The sequence below is a fragment of the Eutrigla gurnardus genome (assembly GCF_963514095.1).
Source record: "Eutrigla gurnardus genome assembly, chromosome: 15".
Lineage (NCBI taxonomy): Eukaryota > Metazoa > Chordata > Actinopteri > Perciformes > Triglidae > Eutrigla > Eutrigla gurnardus.
The window spans coordinates 1,544,023-1,564,836 of NC_139938.1; the positions used below are offsets into that span (position 1 = coordinate 1,544,023).

The 20,814-nt window shown below is 43.5% G+C and overlaps 1 protein-coding gene across 1 annotated transcript; it reads left to right on the forward strand.

The window, feature by feature from the left end:
• The first annotated feature begins 235 nt into the window (after positions 1-235).
• LOC311025259 (four and a half LIM domains protein 1-like) lies at positions 236-20,657 on the forward strand. Its single transcript, XM_084028104.1, has 6 exons — positions 236-384; positions 14,417-14,596; positions 14,674-14,848; positions 15,042-15,211; positions 15,302-15,488; positions 19,731-20,657. Exons 2-6 carry the CDS (start codon positions 14,441-14,443, stop codon positions 19,880-19,882), a joined length of 840 nt encoding a protein of 279 aa, XP_083884230.1. The 5' UTR covers positions 236-384; positions 14,417-14,440; the 3' UTR covers positions 19,883-20,657.
• Positions 20,658-20,814: the final 157 nt, after the last annotated feature.

A 20,814-nucleotide genomic window follows, 5' to 3' on the forward strand; every position in this document is an offset into this window, starting at 1 on the left:
CTCGAGTGCAATTTTCTCTTTTGACCAAACAATCTTTTTTTTTTTCGATATCGGGAATCGATACCGCGACCCTCTTGCTGTGAGGCGACAGTGCTGCTTCAGATGTTCTAAATTTAAAAAAAAAAAGCTGGCGTTATTGAACGTCGCGTTTGCTTTAATTTTGAAGGTAAATTCACCCCGCTTCTTCACGGACGTTGCCTTTGCTCTTTTATTTTGAAGGCGGTACATCCTGTGTCCAGCCTTGTTGTTTGTGTCCAGCTTGATGCAGCCGCAGACGGCAACGCTTCTACGCGTAAGGTCTAGTGAAAGCAGCCGAGTCCCCTACTTCCACGGAGATCCACGAGCACCGCGCTCAGCCACGCCGCACACGTCACCCTGAACCCGGTAAGCTGGCTCACGAGCACCGCCGTTAATTTAACGTGTTTACCGCAAACCTCCGTCAAACTGAAACGTGTTTTAGATGAACCGGTTTGACTACTACAGGGCTTGGTACACTTGAACGTGCGGGTTATAGGACCTTTTGATGAAATGACCTTACTGTCACTGCCTTTCATTAGTCCAGTTAATATGTGATTGTTGTAAAAGTTACTGATTTGAATGGCTGGTCATGTTTACAGTGTGCCCACTAACAAATGTACAGTAGCCTCATGTGACTCTCTTCCTTCCATCTCACACATTTCAGTTTCACTTGCAGCATTTATGTGATATCCAGAGAGGAAACAGGACCTTAAAGTCTGTCTGGGGCGTTGGCTGTCTGTCTGTCTGTCTGTCTGTCTGTCTTTGTGAGTGAGTGAGTGAGTGAGTGAGTGAGTGAGTGAGTGTGTGTGTGTGTGTGTGTGTGTGTGTGTGTGTGTGTGTGTGTGTGTGTGTGTGTGTGAGTGTGAGTGTGAGTGTGAGAGTGAGAGTGAGAGTGAGAGTGAGAGAGAGAGAGAGAGAGAGAGAGAGAGAGCGAGAGAGAGAGAGAGAGAGCTACAGTTACATGCTGACTTGGTGAAGCTGCTCCTGAAATCTGTTTCCAGTTAGGAGGTCTCGTTTTTTTCACTCAGTGTGATGGAACCGCTGAGGCTAAAAAAATGCATCACAGAGGTCAATTAAAATTCCTATAGGCTACTGCTATGTCTTCATTGTGTGTGTGTGTGTGTGTGTGTGTGTGTGTGTGTGTGTGTGTGTGTGTGTGTGTGTGTGTGTGCGTGTGTGTGCATATGGTTTCAGCGTTGGCTCGAGCAGTTGTCATGATTCTGCGAGCGCTGGTGAAGTAAATTCAGGATGTGTGATAAATCACATGCAGATTGTGTGGCTGCAACTTCTATGATTTAGATAATTAATACACTTGATTGAAAATGTGTCTATCAAAAAAGAAAAGAAAAAGAAATTATGACTGAAAGGGGGAAGGTGAAATTTTCCAGTTAAGAATGGCGTTAACTTTTGTACACTATACTGTTGCTGATTTTAATACTTGCACTATTTGTCATTTCTAACATCATGCACAAGCACACAGACGCAAAGTAAACCAACCCACACACACTCCTCACACACACCAGAGGGCCGTATAATTTCTAGTCTGATTCCAGGCCAGCTGCATGTTAAAGAACTTACCATGAGCTCAGTCCCATAAAATACATCACAGGCTCATAAACATTGATGTAATTTATCTGACTCATGTCCCTGTTGTGATTTGCCTGTTGTGACTTTAATAGGACAGAATGTAAATGGATTTCAGACGCTATATGCTTTTTCTTTTCATTGATCCCCAGTGGTGAACTCCCTATTTATAGCAGAGGTTTAGAATGGAGTTCTGCAGTTGGAGTGCTCCAGCAACACGAAGGCGAAACACGTTTTGACAGGGAAACTTGGCGGTGTGTTTTCTTTTCCCCGCGGCCATTGAAACTTGTTGTGATGTGTTTGGATGATATTAATCAGTGGGTTTGAACCCTTTTTGTATTGCTTTGTGTGAGGAGGCGAAGCTAGATCGCTAAATTCTTGAGGCATAGAAGTCATCAAGGAGAAAACGGATGTACACACTTTTTCATATCTGTCCTTATTCTTTCTTATTCTTTATTCCAAGGATAGCCCCTTGAGATGTACCATCTCACTTTCGAGGGGGTCCTCACAATAATGGCAAACAATACTATAAAGAATAAGTACTAAACATAATTTCAAACAGTTTGTCTCTATGAATGTGACGAAGGAATTAGATCTAAAATATGAAAAATATGTGATCCCTCATGAGCATAGAGACAAACTGTTATTCAATATCAAACTTTGGAGACTTTGTAATGTAATGTCAAATCTTTATGCTCAAATTAAGACTATTATTTGATTTGGTTGTGTAATGTATGTATTTAAAGTATGACAAAATGTACAGTCTTCAATATTATGCTATCATGTTTGTTCATGGTTTAAGACATTAAAAGCTGCTTTCACCATGTTTAACTCACATTCAAGGACTTATTGCCTCTGTAACTACAACTGTGCTACATTTTAATGTTTTCATAAGGCTAAATTTATCAGTAGCATTTAGTCACATGTAAGTCTTTGGTAAATGGTAAAAAAAACACAATTGAATTGCCCTGCTGTGGTGATTACTAGTAGGCTATTAGGACATGCAGTACCAAAACCGGCCACAAAAACCCCACCAATATCAGGTTTTTAAAAAATCACTGTGACAAATTGAGGCAAAACACCCTCCCGATTTTTTAATATGATTTTAACAAGAATATGATCTTTCAAAAAAAGTAAGTTTGGACCTGATACTTGTCCGTTTTTTGGAATATGACTCTGAAGTTGGGCAAAGATGTGTTTACTTCCATTTTTAAGCCTTAATATCTGTGAAACTAATCATCTGAGAGAAACCATATTTTGTAGAATGTTTAAGCTAACACCAGAGATAGAGGCAGAAGTGATAGAAGTCTTTTATCTGCAAAAATGGGAGCTCAGCCACTCTTCAAATGTACTACTTTATTTCAACAAGCCACATTTTAAGTACCTACCATACTAGGTTATCATTGAGCTACACCCCTGATATTCCATGTCTGGAGGCTATTAGTAACAGATATACACAGTAGAAATTTTGAAGGCCACAGGTGAGATAGTTTTCCAGATATTGCTGTTTAAAAATGGCTTTTCCGAGTATGATGCCAAAAACCGTCTAAACTACCCTTCATTCAATGATGTTTCATGAGAAAACTGTTGACAGTAGAGACCTAATATTTTGGATTTGTCCTATTAACAAGTGTATCTTTGTACTTGAATTTTTTCAGGACATTCTGAGATGGTCAGGTGGGAAGATTTTCAGAAATTTGATGAAATGACACGGAATGACCCTTTAGTTTGGCTCTTATAGGATCTAATGTTTGTTCTCCTGTAGGGACATTTGTATATATTAGTTTTACACACAAATAGATAGTCATGATTGGCATTCGTTTAGAAATGGTAGGGGTTTGGTGCGATCACTGATGTTATGGGTAGATGGCTAGAAACAGAGATTTCCAGGGATCCTGTTGGTTGGAGATTTCTGATGTTGGAATCAAACAAGCCCTCGAGATGGCACTGAGGGCTCGGATGTCCCATTAGATCATTTTAGCGTTCAGTTTAGCATCAGCGTTGGACCAAGAGGTCTGGTGGGGCGCAAGAACAGAAGAGGAGAAGGTAGGTGAAGTAGTGCTAACCGGCATGCTTCTGGTAAAACCATCACATCTTTCCTGCTGCGTTTCTGCGACCGTGTTCGACACCACTCCAATCCGTTGCTTTATTCGCCGTCTGGAATGTGCCTCGCTGGAGCCAAAGAAAACAACGTTCTCTCTTTGTAGGTTGATGTGGAGTAGAAATGTTAAGCTGAACTCGCTGCTCTGTTTCAAATACCGACATTGTGTGTTTATTTTTGAGGTGGTGTGGCTGGTTGGGAGATGATTGGGGTGATCTTTAAAGCTGCTCTAATCAATATTGTTATATTATGGATCAAATGACATAGAGAATGATTACTCTGCAGTTCCCCTCAGACCCCTTTTAGCATCTTCCAGCTCATCCTTCTGGGTCTAGAGCCGCACACTTTATTGCTTTTTATATCCCTCAGGAGTTGGTGGAGACCAAAACAGAGATAAAAGAAGATTGAAAAATAATCAGGTGTCTTAGTTTTGATTTTAAGTTACTTGGTTTTCAGTTAAAAGCATTTCTATTCTATTTTGTGAGTCTGCAGTGTTCTATTTCTGCATTTCCTCAGATATTTGACGCAGCTCAGAGAAGGCCAAGCTAACTTCTGTCCATCTCTGGTAGTTGTTCTACAATTTATTTGTGTGAGATATTCAAATATTGCTGCAGAGTTATGACTCATTCTGAAAGAAAATTAATATATATCGAGAAACTTAGACAGTTGAGCATTTTGGCCCTTTTGAACACGTTTTGAGAAACAAGATGTGGTAAATATGTTGTAAATATACATGTTTAAGCAAAAAATAATCGGCACATATATAAATATATATTTAGGGTTTGGGACTGTTGGGGGCGTCTGCCGAATGTAACATAAGGGCCAATGATACAGCGATGTGTGTGTGTGTGTGTGTGGATTGTGCCAACTTCACCGTTCTTATGGAGACTTCCTGTTTCTCAGTTTTCCGCTACATTCTTCAGCGATAAGCTCATGCCAACACACACACACACACACACACACACACACACACACACACACACACACACACACACACACACACACAGACAGACATACGCAGACGGTATAAGCCCTAAAAATACACGTTTTATTTTAGTCGGTCTGCTCATGTTACTTTATTTTAATTTCTTTGTCTCCCCCCATGTGTTTTAAAATGTGTGCTTGGTTTTCCTCTCGTCCACATGGCATGATGTCACCTCTGTGTTTTATTTCTTTCTCACCACAGACCTCCAGCCTCAGCTGTAATTGTTACAGTAAGGTGGCTGAAACTTCATTGGAGGTAGAAGAGAAAAAAAAAACGAAAAAGGATGCAAATGTGTAGATTCAAAGCTAAATACTGGTGTTTTTTAAAATCCAGTATCTGCATGACTCCACATACACACACAAGTTTATTTTGTCCCCCATCTGTGACTAAAAATACTCCCGTTTGAGTTGATATGTTGATGCGGCTTAACTTAATTTCTGTCATTCAACTGTTTCCATGGCGATCAAACGGAGAGTTTTGTTCTGGCAGCTTGGATCCAAAAAATAAAAAAAGGACATGACACAACGGGAATATTTATTGCAGGCAAACAAAGTACAGACATGCAGCGACAGTGTCCTCGCTGCCGGCTGACGTCACTGAAACCTGATTTATTTCCCTGCAGGCCTGCATGGATGCTGGCTCGCTTCCTTTCAGCCATTGTTTGCCTCCCATCAGATAACGTTTTCATGATGGTAGCCAAGCATTATTATTGCCTTCTATACAGCCGCACAGTACAAACTGTAAGTGTGCTACACTCATTTCATTTAGACAGTTTAATTTAATAAAGAACCATAGATTCATTCTTATTAGTTCAGGGAGAGGTAGGGGAACAGCTAAATACCAGACCTTTTTCTTTTGACTGGCCGGATCTCCAGTGGAGATGGATGATTAACCGCTCCCGTAAACAAAGAGACCAACTGCAGGGTTTCTATTAATAAGTCAAGAATGAACACGTCACTGAAGGGAAGACGTATGTCCACTCAACATGACGTCGATGTCGGCGTGGAGCTTTATTGTCCGCTGGGGAGACAAGAGCACAAAAGAAGTTATTTAATCAGCTTTATTAACAGTACCTCATGCAGACTTGGTGTTTAACTTATATATATATATATATATATATATATATATATATATATAAGGACCGGGACTTGATTAAAAAATGAATCGTTGTAATTAATTAATCGAAATTAATCGCATTTTAATTGCATATAAATATTTGACCTGAGAACAGTGAGAAGTAATTTTTTTCACATGGATTTTTAGTATACCATTGAATAATGACTGAATACATAAGCTTAAGCAACAAAATATTGTTTATTTTTGTTCAACCAAGTCCAACAGACCAGTGCCATTTTTGCCATTAAGTGTAGCATATTTAGAAATATAGTACATTTCAGAAATTCAGGTAGCCTATAGGTAGGTAAACCTTCTGTAAACTAACTGTAAAATAACACTTTGTTTTTTTAAGTAAAACACAATACTTTCAAGTACATTCAGAACATTGGAAATCCTGACTATTGGAAAACATCTCTCCGTTGGCGAGGGTTAACCCTCTGACGCTAGCTACCACGCTAGCGTCCACACTAGCTGCTATATGTTTTGCATTGAGGTGATACTTGAGGCTCGATGTGCTGCGGTGATATGCAAATTCCTTGTTGCATAGCTTTCACACAACCATGCTCTTATCGACGCTTAAATTTATCGTTTTTTATAACAAAATTTCCCATCCACGGGGCCAACCAAAGCGGTCTCATCAGCTTCTTCATGTTCACTGTGGTTTGTTGTTGTATGAAGTCATGAACGCTAGTTGGTGCTCCAGTATAATCGGTCCGCCTGAAACTCATCCAGTGAGAAACGTTCCGCGGTGCAAAAATAAGTGCGATTAAAATAAGTAAATTTTTGTGTAATTAATTAATCTTAATTAACGCGTTAAAGTCTTGGCCCTAATATATATATTATTTTTTTATTTTTTTTAAGCACAAGAACCATAGAGGCCAGGATCTACCAGAGCAGATCAGACCCAAGATGCAGACTGTGCAAATAAGCCCCTGAGACAGTCCAGCACATAGTAGCAGAGTGTAAGATGTTAGCTGGATCAGCGTACATGGAGAGGCACAATCAAGTGGCTGGGATAGTACACAGGAACATCTGCAACCAGTATGGAATAGAAGTACCCAAATCCCAATGGGCCATACCACAGAAGGTGACTGAGAACAACAGGGCCAAGGTTCTGTGGGACTTCAGCTTCCAGACTGACTAACAGCTCCTGGCTAACCAACCGGACATAGTGGTGGTGGACAAAGAGCAGAAGACAGTGGTGGTCAAATACAACAACAAAAGGAAAAATACTTTTTTAAGACAAAATCTAATGTTTTCAGTATCAGTGAAATCAGTAGTGTATATCATGGTGATAGGCCCCGGTGCAAATATTTTTTTGTGCCCTCCATCCCCGCCTCAAACACAAGCGCACGCTTGTGAGCACTCCACGCACGCACACACACGCTTGGACACACACGCACAGTACGGTATGATAACTCTCCCGGCCCGGGGAGAGAGACATGCATCGGCTCGGCCCACAGTGCTCAGCAGCAGAGGTGACGAGACTAGAGCCGAGCTGTATTGTGTAGTGGGGAGGGGCCAACAAACGGTATGCGCAATTGTCCTCTCAAATGCGGCTGCGTCTCTCCAGGTCACTGTGTGAGAGAAAGAAAAGCTCTGACTTGCTTGGGCAGACGTTGTTTGGTGTCACCCTGACCCGCTGATTTGCATAATTTAAATATCTAGCCCGCTGAATCTTCTAATCCGGCCCTGGTTCAGCACCATCAATTTTTTTTTTCACCTTCAAAAAAAGTACGCACAGTGCATACTGGATACCGGCTGGCGGCGCCACTGGTGATAGATGACGCCAACATCAGGAAGAAGGAACACGAGAAAATTGAGAGGTACCAAGGGTTGAAAGAGCAGCTGGAACAGATGTGGAAGGTCAAGGCTAGCGTGGTCCCCGTGGTAGTGGGAGTACTCGGGGCAGTAACCCCCAAACTGGGAGAGTGGCTCCAACAGATCCCAGGAACAACATCTGAAGCCTCAGTCCAGAAGAGTGCAGTCCTAGGAACAGCCAAGATACTGCGCAGAACCCTCAAACTCCCAGGCCTCTGGTAGAGGACCCGAGCTTGAGGATGATACAGATACCACCAAGGTCTTAATACTAATTACTTAATACTACATTAAGATGTTTTCTTTGCATGTTTTTATTGAGTTATTTGATCAGGCTAGAGCGTGTAAGTTTCACACGATGCGGTCAGTGCTCTTTTATGGGTTTTTCTATCATTAACATCTTTAATTGCATATTTCATTACCCTTCAAATGGTTCAATTAAAGGCTCGCCATTTTCTCACTGGGGGAAAAAAATAGATGTTAAATGAAGTAGTAATTTTACCGGCATGTTTTTTTTGATGACACAGTTCAAAGCGATTTACACCAAATAAGGTCATGCGGTGAGGAGAATCAGCATGGGCCTCGGCTAATTGGAAATGAAGAGAATATAAAAAAAACACAGTAGCGGATTAACTACTACTTTAACTACTGCAATTGTCATTTTAGTTCCATGGCTCTTGGAATGACGGACCACCACTTTGGTCCAGATGGAAATATCTCCTATATGGGTCGTCATGACATTTTGTACATACATTTCCTTTCATTCTTCTGACTTCACGTTTCCTCTAGCGCCCCCTTGAGTTTTAACAATTGTGGTTTGGAGTGAATTGTCTCATCAACCGCTGGATGCATTGCCATGAAATCTGGTGGACACATTGTAATAACTTGAACTGATCCACCGACTTATCATCATCCATCATCTAGTCAAATGTATATTTATCCAGTCCTCTGATTTAATATCACATAACTGCAGACCTAATCCTCAGTTAATGGATTTCATTGGCTTGCTAATCAGCAAATGTTAGCTTGCTCCCACATCGAAGTAAGGTGGTGAACATGATCCTGCTTAGTACCAGCATGTCAGAGTTGTTCTTTTGATAATGTTGGAGTTTAGCAAGGCCAGCGTGGACCGGCTCAGTCTTGTCCTAAAGGAGATTTATCTTTTCATCTGTTTCAAAACGGATTCCCAGTATTTCTTCTTAAATGAAACGACAGAAGAAGAAAAAAGAGCCCTTAAGACATTGATTATTGGCAGGGCAGACAGCATGTTGTATAATAGCTGTTGAGAGTCCAAAAAAAGGGAGAGACTGCTCGGACTAATATGAAGGTCATGACTCTAATTCCAGTGGCCCGCCATCCTTCCACAGCTTTACTCAAACTCAAGATCAAATCTAATTTTAACCTCAAACCTTTACATAACACATTACAGTTTAAAAGAAGAATTTCCAGCTGTGGGCTAGAACAACTTGTCGTACAAGCCCTGGACATAAAGATCAGGTTACAGGACCCGCTGCCTCTGTCCACCTGTGACTGATAAAGACCACCGTGATTTCACCATATCCGCCCGGCTGTGTGTCTCCCTCTCCAACAGCATCACAATGGGTACCATACCATCCGGCCCTTTGGTTAGAAACAATAATCACCCATCTGTGATTTTTCTAGTGAGAGTTAAGGGACGATTTGAGCGTTTCCGAACACAGCCTAAAACCTGAGGTAATGTCGGCCCCGTGCTAGGGTGACCAGATGTCCCGCTTTGTGCGGGACTGCACAGCATTTTCATCACATTTTTCGCGTCCCGCATATTGAGATGATGTCCCGCAATTTGATTGGCAGCTGTAGTTTTTTATTTACGTCTGGCTTTTATCCAATGGCTGCGTAGAAAACGGAGAAGGCTGTCATTACCGTCATTACGGGGCTGTTTGTTTGATGCTGATGCTGTCAATCAAACTGGGCACACGTTCGTTTTCTGCAAACTTTGCCAGAGTTATTTTTCTGTTTCACATGGCGGGGAATACGATGTCAAGTGACACAGTATATGCGACACTCACAAGAAACGTGTGGCTCAGAAAGAGAAAACCCGATCTATGGATGTATTCCTGCTGAAACCCAAAGACGACTGCTGCCAGACAGATAAGGTAACAGCAGCGGAAATAACCAACGTTTACCACACCGTGCAGCACTCTCAGTCATACAGATCAGAAGAATGGTAATAAGCTAGCACCGGTCATTTTTCCAGACTCAGAGATTGCAAAAAAAATGTCCTGTGGTCGCACAAAAGCGGCGTCCATAGTTACAGATGTGCTTGCACCTGCCTCTGTAGAGACTTGTTTGAGAGAATTAAAAACACCAATAGTTCAGCTCCAAAGTGACAAAAACACACACAGTTAGATATACATTATTTCAAAATGTTAGACTCCCTCTCAGCATTGGTAATGTGTCCCACATTGTCCCACACAAACATAATCTTTGTCCCACATTTGGTTTGTTGGGATCTGGTCACCCTACCCCGTGCCAAAACCAGAACTTCCTCATGAATCTGTGTTGACGAGCCGCCCAACCAGGAGAACACTGTAGTTTGTGGTTCAGTTGGTCTCCGAGGGAGTGGTCCCTGTGTGTGTGTGTGTGTGTGTGTGTGTGTGTGTGTGTGTGTGTGTGTGTGTGTCTTGTAGGTTCTGTCAAACAGTTGTCAACGTTCCAGATCTCACCACATCATCATACCGGGCATTCCTTCATGTGTTCTCTCTCACACACGCACGCACGCACGGGCTCTCTCGTTTAGGAGTTTAGGAGAATTCCTCGTGGTCAGCCATCCACATTTCTGTGCGCGTTTGCGTAGCCGTTGTCACGAACCTGGCTCTAGGCCATGACAAACCAAGCCGAAAAGGACAACAAAAACTGGCAATTCCATGTTTTATTAAAACTTAAAAATAGTCACAAAAGAATGGGATGTGTGTCAATCTGTATTATCAGTAGTGTGAGTGTGGGTGCATGAATATGGTGATGTGATGTGTGGTATGCAGTAACTAAACAAAAGGTAACAAAACCCAAAAGGTGCAAATGTGGTCAGCGTCTGAGCGAGAGAGGAAACTGGCAAGAAGCTGGGCCTTTTATCCTGTTGGAGCACTGAGTCCAGGTGCTCCCAATCCCAGGAATCAGGTCCTCGTCACCAATGCAACCAGCTCCCACCTCAGAGACAACATTGTTAGTAACACATACATACAGGGGCCGTCACACCGTCGTCATGTGTTCTGTATTATTTCCCATCAGAAATCCACACCCTGTAATCACAGCTCTTCTCTGTGATCAACGTGGTGATTTTGGTTTGGTTTGCCTATGTTTAGAGTGGTGTGTTTTAGGGAGAGTGATTGTTGGACGATGCTTGGTGAGAAATCAGTTCCATAAGGATGCTAAAGATGGAGTTGTAATTGAATAATCAGGTGTCATCTGGTCTTGGAGTTTAATTTATCTTGAAGTTGGACAGCAGTTCAGAGTCTTTTCTTAAGTAAAGCTACTAATAACAGTGTAAAATATACTAAATAAACATTTCAAGTCAAAATTAGTTTTCTTTTGTTTTATCAGCCAGAGATAAGCCTTGGTACATGGGGTGGTAACTCTACCACTGAGCTATCAACGCAGTCAACATTACCATTCAATCAGTGAGATCGAGTAGTGCCCTTATGATGGGGCAGTCATATTATACTACTACTAATACTATTAAGACTTACGCATTCACACAGTCGGAGGTGTTTGCCAGCTGTCCTTCCTGCATTTGGCAGATGAAACTGTTGCCTTTTACCTGTATTATATGTTTAACTTCTTCGTATTTCTGTAAGATTATGGTTTGCTCCTCGTACATGAAATACACCGCTCTGCTGCCCATAAACTGATCCATGTTTGCGATTGGTCAAATGCTGCAAACGCCGCCTCTTTCATGTGCACGCGCTCATAGCTGGACAGGTAAACCCTGGGTTGACCCTGGTGTAGGGACCTCACCATCAGGACTACACAATGCGGCCTACACGGAGGCCCAGAAGCCTTCACATGCGGTCAGAATAAAGGGACAAAGGGGATAAAGAACTACAACCGCCATTTTGGCTTTACTTCTCACCAGGTGCGAAGTGCAACGTCACACAACTGGTGCCCTATTGGCTGACAACCACAGGTACCCCAGGGGGTCCCCGGGAGCAGCCGTGAGGTATAAAACCCGGCGCAGCCTTAAGAACTCTCTCTTCCATCGCAACACAACGTTGCAACAGGAGGTGGATTCCTCCACCGCAGCACAACCGCTGCAACAGGAGGCAAACTTTTAATGTCTGCAGCGTTTCCTTTGTCTTAGGCCACAGTCTTTTCCCAAACTCGCTGGACGAGCGACAGACTGTTTTCCCCCGTTTTCCGCGACTCGCCCCTTTTCTTTTACTCATTTTTGGATCCTGAGAGATCGCCGCACCCCGCGATTCTTTGTTTGCCTGTAGAAGAGGAACGAAAGGTTCCTTTATTTCAGCGACCAACAGGAAGGATAACCTCTGCGCCCCGCTCCTGTCTGAAGTCAGCTGACTAAATCGCCAAGCCGTGCGATTCTATTGTTGCCCGCAGAAGGAAGGAACACGAACTGTTTTCTTCATTCGAGTCGACCATCGAGAGACTTAACTGCTATGCCCCGCTCTCGCGAACCACAAGCCGCCACCGCGCGAAGAAGCACCGAAGCCGCACAAGACGGACTTACGCAAATCGACAAAGTAAGAGGCTATCTGTCTGGGCAGAGACATAAGTTTGATAGTGTAGGATATGCTTGTAATTCTTGTTAACGTGTTTTAAGTTTCGATCACGGACTGCCAAGTCCGTTGCTTTCTGTGTTGTTGTATTTGAATGCTGATTGTGCACCCACGCCGCTGGGTGCACAAACAGTGTCCAACCTCGGACACATTCACGAGCTCAGTAAGTGATCTACCATCAGTTTTCTATCTGATGTCAGGGGCCCCGCCCCTGAACGCTGTGGAAAATAGCTCCATCTGGTGGGCGTACCCGGTCATCTCTCTCTCTCTCTCCCTCTCTCGCTATTCTAGAGGTCGCGCCCGGCCATCTCTCTCTCTCTCTCTCTCTCTCTCTCTCCACACACACACGCACGCACATGCACGCACACACTCCACGTGTGTCTCTTCCTTTGTTTAGCTTAGCTTTGTGTGTTAGGTAGTTAGGTAACAGTGTTGGGAGTAACGCGTTACAAAAGTAATGCATTACTGTAATGCATTACGTTTTGCTGTAACGCGGTAATGTAAGGCATTACAAAAAAAAATTGGTAATATTTTACTCGGTACAAATCTCAGTAACGCGTTACAATGCATTTTAAACCCGAAATCAATTGGTGTGTTGTTTTTATACAAATTTGCCAAAAGTGTGAAAGCCGGTCCGTGTAACGCTACACTATGTTAATTAAGCGCTGTTGTTAGCAGGCTCCATGAGCTGGACACGACTCACGGAGCGGCTCCCGGTCGGTCAGAGCGCAGCCGACCCCGGCAGTCACACCGAGGATCAACAGCTGAGGGGCGGCGAGGAGGCGGAGGCTCCGATTCTCCCCGTCGGTTTTGAACCGCTTTTATGTCCGCGTCATAACGCTTTTGGTGCGAGTTTAAAACAGTAGGTTTACTTCAAAACGCGAGCGTCAGACGCTGTCAGAGCGTTTATGAACAGGTTTTTAGAGCTCCCCTAAATGTCTCAAAGTAGGCTTTCAGGTAATTTCACAGCATAACACAGCGCCTTCCGGGTCATTAAAAAAGATGTATGGCAAATCTGGAATGAAAAATGGCACTGTTATTTCATCCCCTAATCCCATTCATGTACACAATATCTAATATCAGTTAACGAGTCGTTTTCCGTTTTTATAACGAATAACGGGATAAGAGTCGTTTTTCGTTCTTTTATTTTGAAGCGAAAAACATCACATCCTGCTGGGTAATGAGCTGCATTGAACACAAGAAGATCTATTGAGAACAAAAAATCCATATTTCCTTTTATTTTAGCGAAAAGTAATGCAAAAGTAATGTAAAAGTAGTGTAATGCCTTACAATTCAAAGACAGTAATATTGTAATGTAACTAATTACTTTGAAATGACAGTAACAAGTAATAAATAATGCATTACACTTTTGAAGTAACTTGCCCAACACTGTTAGGTAATGAGGCTTTGTTATTGATTGTGATCATTATTACTGATTTTAATAAATCTTATTATATTATAACTAGCAGTCTCTTGTGCTTGTTGTGTATATGTCACTGGATAACAGCAGGTTGTGAAGGTTAGTGCTCGAATTTCATGCCTTTTTAATTGTTCGATTGTTTTTATACTTCTATGCCAATGATCACGATGATTGGCATGTGAGTATAAAACCTTTATATTGAGACTGAATACAGTTTTAGGTTATCTTTTCCCTGATCCCAGGGTGGTGCCCCGTATATTCATGATTATATCATAATAATATATTAAATATAATTATTAATATCGATAATCATATTGACATTAATAATTAGCTGTTGATAACCAAATCTGCTCCTGCTACTACCCCAACACTGGATAACTGAAATATAAACTGGGTATGTTGAACTCGCTTCGTAGTACAAGCCCCAGGGTCTCTGTTGCATTTACCAAAAACAAATAATTCAGTGGTGGATCATTGGCGCCTCTTTGTGGTGGTTTCGAATAGCCTTCCTGCAACACTGTTGTGAGAAAGTTGTGAAACTTTTGAGTTTGGTTGGACAGGAGGAGCTTCTTCTAAATGCCTTCTTGCTTTATTTGTTGTAGCGGTGAGTCTCCCTCAGCCTGACGATGGCAGAGAGCTCCAACTGTTTCTACTGTCGGGAGGACCTCGGGGGGAAGAGGTTTGTCCGCCACGAAGGGAAGCCTGTGTGCGTCCGCTGCCACACCAAGTTCTGCGCCAACACCTGCACCGAGTGCCATCGTCCCATCCCTGTGGAATCAAAGGTGTGTGTGTTATCAGTTCTCTATTCCCTCTTTATTTCCCCTCCACACTCCTCTCATCAAACTCCTTCCTCCATCAGGAGCTCAGCCACAAGGGCCGGTACTGGCACGAGGAGTGCTTCCGCTGCGCCAAGTGTTACAAGCCCCTGGCCAAGGAGCCCTTCAGCACCAAGGACGACCGCATCCTGTGTGGGAAGTGCTGCTCCAGAGAGGATGCTCCGCGCTGCCATGGCTGCTACAAAGCCATTCCGGCTGGTAAGACAAACCTGCAAACCCTGATTTCTACCAATAGGAGAGTTTGAGGAGTGTTGTGAAAACCAAATACATTATAAATAGTTATAAATAAATACAATAATTGTCTCAAACAATGACCAAACCCCCCCCAGCAGATTTTCCTTCCTCACCAGTGTTTCTCTGTAGTAGCATCATGCTCCCTCACCTTCTGCAGGTACAGAGAGCGTGGAGTACAAAGGGAACTCATGGCACGATGAATGTTTCACCTGTTTCAACTGCAAGCGACCAATAGGATCGCTGAGTTTCCTCTCCAGAGGAACTGACGTTTACTGCAGCCCCTGCTATGACAAGAAGTTTGCCAAACACTGCGTCTGCTGCAAAAAGGTAATTCTTCTGCAACAGGGAAAATCCAACTTGGTCATTCTTCCTAAAAGCAACAGGAAGCACAACTATAACAACTATCTCTGTCTCCAGGCTATAACCTCTGGAGGAGTGAACTACCAGGACCAGCCGTGGCACAGCCACTGCTTTGTGTGCAGCTCCTGCTCAAAGCCTCTGGCAGGCTTGAGTTTCACGAACCACCAGGACCAGGTCTTCTGTGTCGACTGCTACAAGACCTCCGTGGCAAAGAAATGCAGCGGTTGCCAAAACCCCATCACAGGTTAATTCAAATTTAAACTCACGATTATGGGAAAATAAAGTATTGATGACAATTTGAATTGTTTTATTTTCATCATTGTTTTCAAAAATATCTTATACTTGTCAGAGCAACTAATCCAAAAACAGTAAAAGAAAAGTTTCCACACACTCCGGTATGTGCAAACTTCATTTAGTGAGGCAAGAATGGATCTGTGCACTGTATCTAAATTGTAGCCCAGTTGGAGACTATCTTTGTTGTGGTCATATGTTCAAGCTGCTTAAAGGGATAGTTCGGAATTTTAGACATAAGACCTATTTTCCAAGTGAGCCGGTGTGTTCGAGACATCTGGAGACGTTTTGAGGAAATTTCATTCAGTTCTTCTAGTTGCCGAGTTCGCTTATGCTATGGCTATGGCTAGCGCAAGTCAACAGTTCTTAGCTAGACAGGCATTAAAAACAGTCTTGCCCACTCCACAGTGCACCCGAGGCAAATCAATTAAAACACTATACTGTCGATGTACATATCTGTGTTGATAGAATAATATTTGAAACAAAACTAACCTCGCATCGCATGAATCATCCATTTTTTGAGGAACTAGTTTCTCAGCAGCAGCGGAACTTTACTTTGCGCCGTCGGACTCAAAACTCTAAGACGCGCCGCCCGAAATACTGCACGTAAATAGGCAATCGAACCGGGACGAATTGTCGGGACTCATGCCCTCAGACCTGGGTGAAAAGCGCTTGGACCTCACGCAAACACCGGGCAGCCCACGGCAACGCGAACCCACAATTACGCACCGTGAAGCCGGACCTCTGCTCCGTCCATAGACCCGTAAACCCTCGGACGCGTTGCGGGGAATCCCGCCGTTAAATAGAGACCTCACCCACGCCGAACTCTCGGGCCTCGTGCCCTCAGAGCTGGGTGAAAAGCCCTTGGACCGCAGACCAACACCGGGCAGCGGGCGGCTCCGCGAATCCACACATGCGGACTCTCCGTCGGACTCAAAACTCTAAGACGCGCCGCCCGAAATACTGCGCGTAAATAGGCAATCAAACCGGGACGAATTGTTGGGACTCATGCCCTCAGACCTGGGTGAAAAGCGCTTGGACCTCACGCAAACACCGGGCAGCCTACGGCCACGCGAACCCACAATTACGCACCGCGAAGCCGGACCTCTGCTCCGTCCGTAGACCCGTATACCCTCGGACGCGTTGCGGGGGATTCCCTCCTGGCACCACCAGTTCTGCCCTTTGAGCATCCCTCTCGCGCAATTCTTCCTCTGTATATTCAGGCTCGTACAGGTACGGTTGGGTTTGGGTGGAAAAAAACTCCTCATCAGAGTCTTCAAAAGTTTCAGTATATTCTCCAAAAGTGGCCATTTCTGTGAGATTGAAGAAACTAGCACTGCAGGCTACTCTGCGTCTGTAGCAATGACAGCAGGTAAACAAACTATTATAGAACCGGTAACTTATAAGCGCTAGGTGATATCACTCCGCTGCTGCCATAGCCTACTAGGAAGTATGACACGCTGCTGCTGCTGAGACATTAATCCTTAAAAATGCAAGGTTGGTTTTATTTCAAACATTCTATCATCACATATGTACATCGATAGTCTGCCGTTACGATGGATTTGCCTCGGGTGCACTGTGGAGCGGGCAAGGCCGTTTTTAATGCCTGTCTAGCTAAGAACTGTTGACTTGCGCTAGCCATAGCACAAGCGAACTCGGCAACTAGAAGAACTGAATGAAATTTCTTGAAAACGTCTCCAGACGTCTCGAACACACCGGCTCACTTGGAAAATAGGTCTTATGTCCAAAATTCTGAACTATGCCTTTAAGTGTTTTGCACCAGAAATGACTGATTTGATGTATGACAGTCCAGCCTCACAGAACCTGACACTAATTTGGAAGTCGGAAGTCAGAACCAAACAGATTGCCCTCAAATGGCCAGTAACGTGCAATTTAAGTATAACTTGGAACAAAAACCCGATGACCTTTGAAAACACCACAGTTTATGTTTAAGTTGTGGCAAATATTGTACCAGGTTAATGCCTAATATATACATTTCATTTACATTTAGGTCATTTAGCAGACGCTTTTGTTCAAAGCGACTTACAATAAGTACATTTGTCAAAAGAAGGAAACAAAGAAACCACAACATATCATTGCCGATAAAGTAAGAGTTAAAAATAGAACAAGTGTTAGATCCTAGTCTGAGTAAAGTAGTAGCTGTTCAGCAAAACATACCTCAAGAGCAACAGCTGCTATGTAGAGTCAAGGTGAAGTCTGAACAGGTGAGTCTTGAGCCTTTTTCGGAAGATGGCAAATTACTCTGCTGTCCTGACATTGGTCGGGAGTTCGTTCCACCACTGAGGTGCCAGAACAGAGAAGAGTCTGGACTTTTCTGAGCGACATTTGTTTGATTTCAGCGATGGTGGTACTAGCCGGCCAGCTGAAGTAGAGGAGCGAAGTGCTCGCTTCAGGGCGTGTGGTTTGACCAGTGTTAGATGGGTAACGTTCCATTGATGGCCTTGAAGGCCAGTGTCATCGTCTTGAATTGGATGCGTGCTGCAACGGGGAGCCAGTGGAGGTCACGGAGGAGGGGGGTCACATGGGAGAATTTGGGTAGATTGAAGACAAGGCGTGCTGCGGCATTCTGGATGCGCTGCAATGGTTTAGTCGCAGAGGCCGGGAGTCCGGCCAGGAGAGAGTTTCAGTAGTCAAGATGACCAGTGCTTGGACCAGGAGTTGCGTTGCATCCTTTGTGAGGAAGGTTCGAATCCTGCGGATATTGTAGAGGGCAAATCTGCAGGATCGGGCCACAGCAGTGATGTTGGGGGTGCAGGATAGTTGGTCATCGAGGATTACACCCAGGTTCCTCGCAGTTGAGGAAGGCAATACTGTGATGCCCTCGACAGTGACCGACAGGTCCATGAGAGGGCAGTCTTTCCCTGGGATGAAGAGGAGTTCGGTTTTATTCAGGTTAAGCTTGAGGTGATGTGCAGTTGTCCAGACAGAGATGTCAGCCAGACAGTCCGAGATGCGAGTTGCAATGTGGGTGTCAGAGGACGGGGGAAAAGAGAGGAACAGCTGGGTGTCATCTGCGTAACAATGGTAGGAGAATCCATGCGATGTAATAACAGAACCTAGTGATCTGGTGTAGAGTGAGAACAGAAGCAGTCCTAATACTGAGCCTTGAGGGACACCCGTGTCCAGAGAACAGGGTTTGGTCCATGTGACCTGAAAGGTGCGATTTGTCAGGTATGATGTGAACCAGGTGAGAGCAGAGTCAGTTATGCCAAGTTCAGCCAGAGTGGAGAGGAGGATTTGGTGGTTGACTGTGTCGAATGCAGCAGATAGGTCGAGGAGAATGAGAACGGAGGAGTGGGATGAGGCTCTGGCGTCTCGCAGGGACTCAGTCACTGTGAGGAGGGCCGTCTCAGTGGAGTGAGCAGTCCTGAATCCTGATTGATTAGGGTCTAGGAGGTTGTTCTGTGAGAGATAGGATGACAGTTGGTTGTAGGCGGCACGTTCCAAGGTTTTAGAGAGGAATGAAAGAAGAGATACAGGTCTGTAGCTTTGGATGTCAGCAGCATCTAGGGTGGGTTTTTTAAGGAGGGGCTTCACTGTAGCAGTCTTAAAAGCCGCTGGGATGACACCTGAGGTGAGGGAGGAGTTGATCAGGGTGGTGAGGAATGGCAAGATGTCGTGTGAGATGTCTTGGAGAAGAGAGGAGGGAATCGGGTCAAGGGAGCAGGTGGTGTCACGGTTAGATGTAACAAGTGCGTGAACGTCTTCAGAGGTGAGGGGGCTAAAGCTGGTAAGGCCATCAGAGTTGAGAGTTGGGGGAGATGTTTTCTGAGAGGGTATAGGCGTGAATGAGGAGCTGATGTAATTTACTTTCTTGGTAAAGTAAGTTGCAAAGTCATCAGCAGTAAGGGAGGAAGGAGGGGGAGGGGTGAGGAGGGAGGAGAACATGGAGAAGAGTTTCCTGGGGTTGGAGGTGGAAGAGTTGATCTTTGCCAGGTAGAAGGCAGATTTAGCTGCCGAAACAGTTGAGGTGAAGTCAGAGAGGAGGTGGTGGTAGTGAGCAAGGTCCTCGTGCTGGCCCGATTTCACTTTCAATTACTTCCTTGACTTTATGAGTAAGGCACAATTTGTGAAGGAAATGTGTATAAAAGTGTAGTTACACCTAAATGTAAGGACTTGACCCTCAAATGACCCTCAAATGAACTCTAATAACTGTCTGCTACTTTGCTCTCAGGTTTCGGTAAAGGAGTGAACGTGGTGAACTACGAGGGCAGCTCCTGGCATGAATACTGCTTCAACTGTAAGAAATGCTCCCTCAGTCTGTCCAACAAGCGGTTCGTAGCCAATGGAAAAGACATCCTCTGCTCCGACTGTGGCAACAAGTAGAGCTGCAGCTTGGTCATCGTCTAAAATTGCTTTATATAGGCGTTATTGTTCTTTATTTCTCTATTTTTAGAAAAAGGTCACAGTCCCCATTTCAATATTCTGTTCATTACTAAAGTGACTTCTGGGAGATTACCCACAAAGTGATGAAAACGTTGGGACCAAAATGTTATTTGTGTCCACTGTTGATTGTTTGCTTTGAAAAAGTGAATTAATAATATGTAAAGGCTTGTAAAGGCTTCTGTTTACATGCATGTGAACATTATCAGTCACCTACAGCTAAATTAATGAGCAGCAGCTGACTACATTACAGACCCAAATAAAAGTAGATCTAATAATGCTGTATGAGTCTACAAGTCATATGAAACATTTGTTTTTATTTTAAACACAGATATTCATGGTTGTGGGAGTCGACGCTCTCATTCAACACGGTAAAAACATGTTGGCTAGAGAGTACAGAGACATTTTAATTGTATTTTTTCATCTTCTTTTCGTGAAAAAAAACAGCTCATGTCTACTCATTGTTCTATTTTTGAACAATAATGTATCTGACCAAAAAAGGTGTTTTATACTCAAATCATATCTATATTTGTAATTGCTCAGTCATTCCCATCGGATATCTATGCTTATTGTATTTTTTCAGTAAATTAACTTTTATGCACTTTTCTTAACCATTCTCCTTTCCAGGAAAGAGAAATGTAAACATGACATTGGAATATATTCAAACTGTATGCCTTGATGGTTTGCTAAGATGAAATAAACTTTATACAAAATGTAATATTGCATTTGTTTGCATTTATTGACATCCATGTTGACCTACAGTGAACTGCTAAATGTGTTTCCACATAATTTACTGTGTTACATGTAGATATTGATATAGATATCGTTATAAAAGGGAAAAGACATTTAAAGACATATTAAAAGCTGAAAATGCA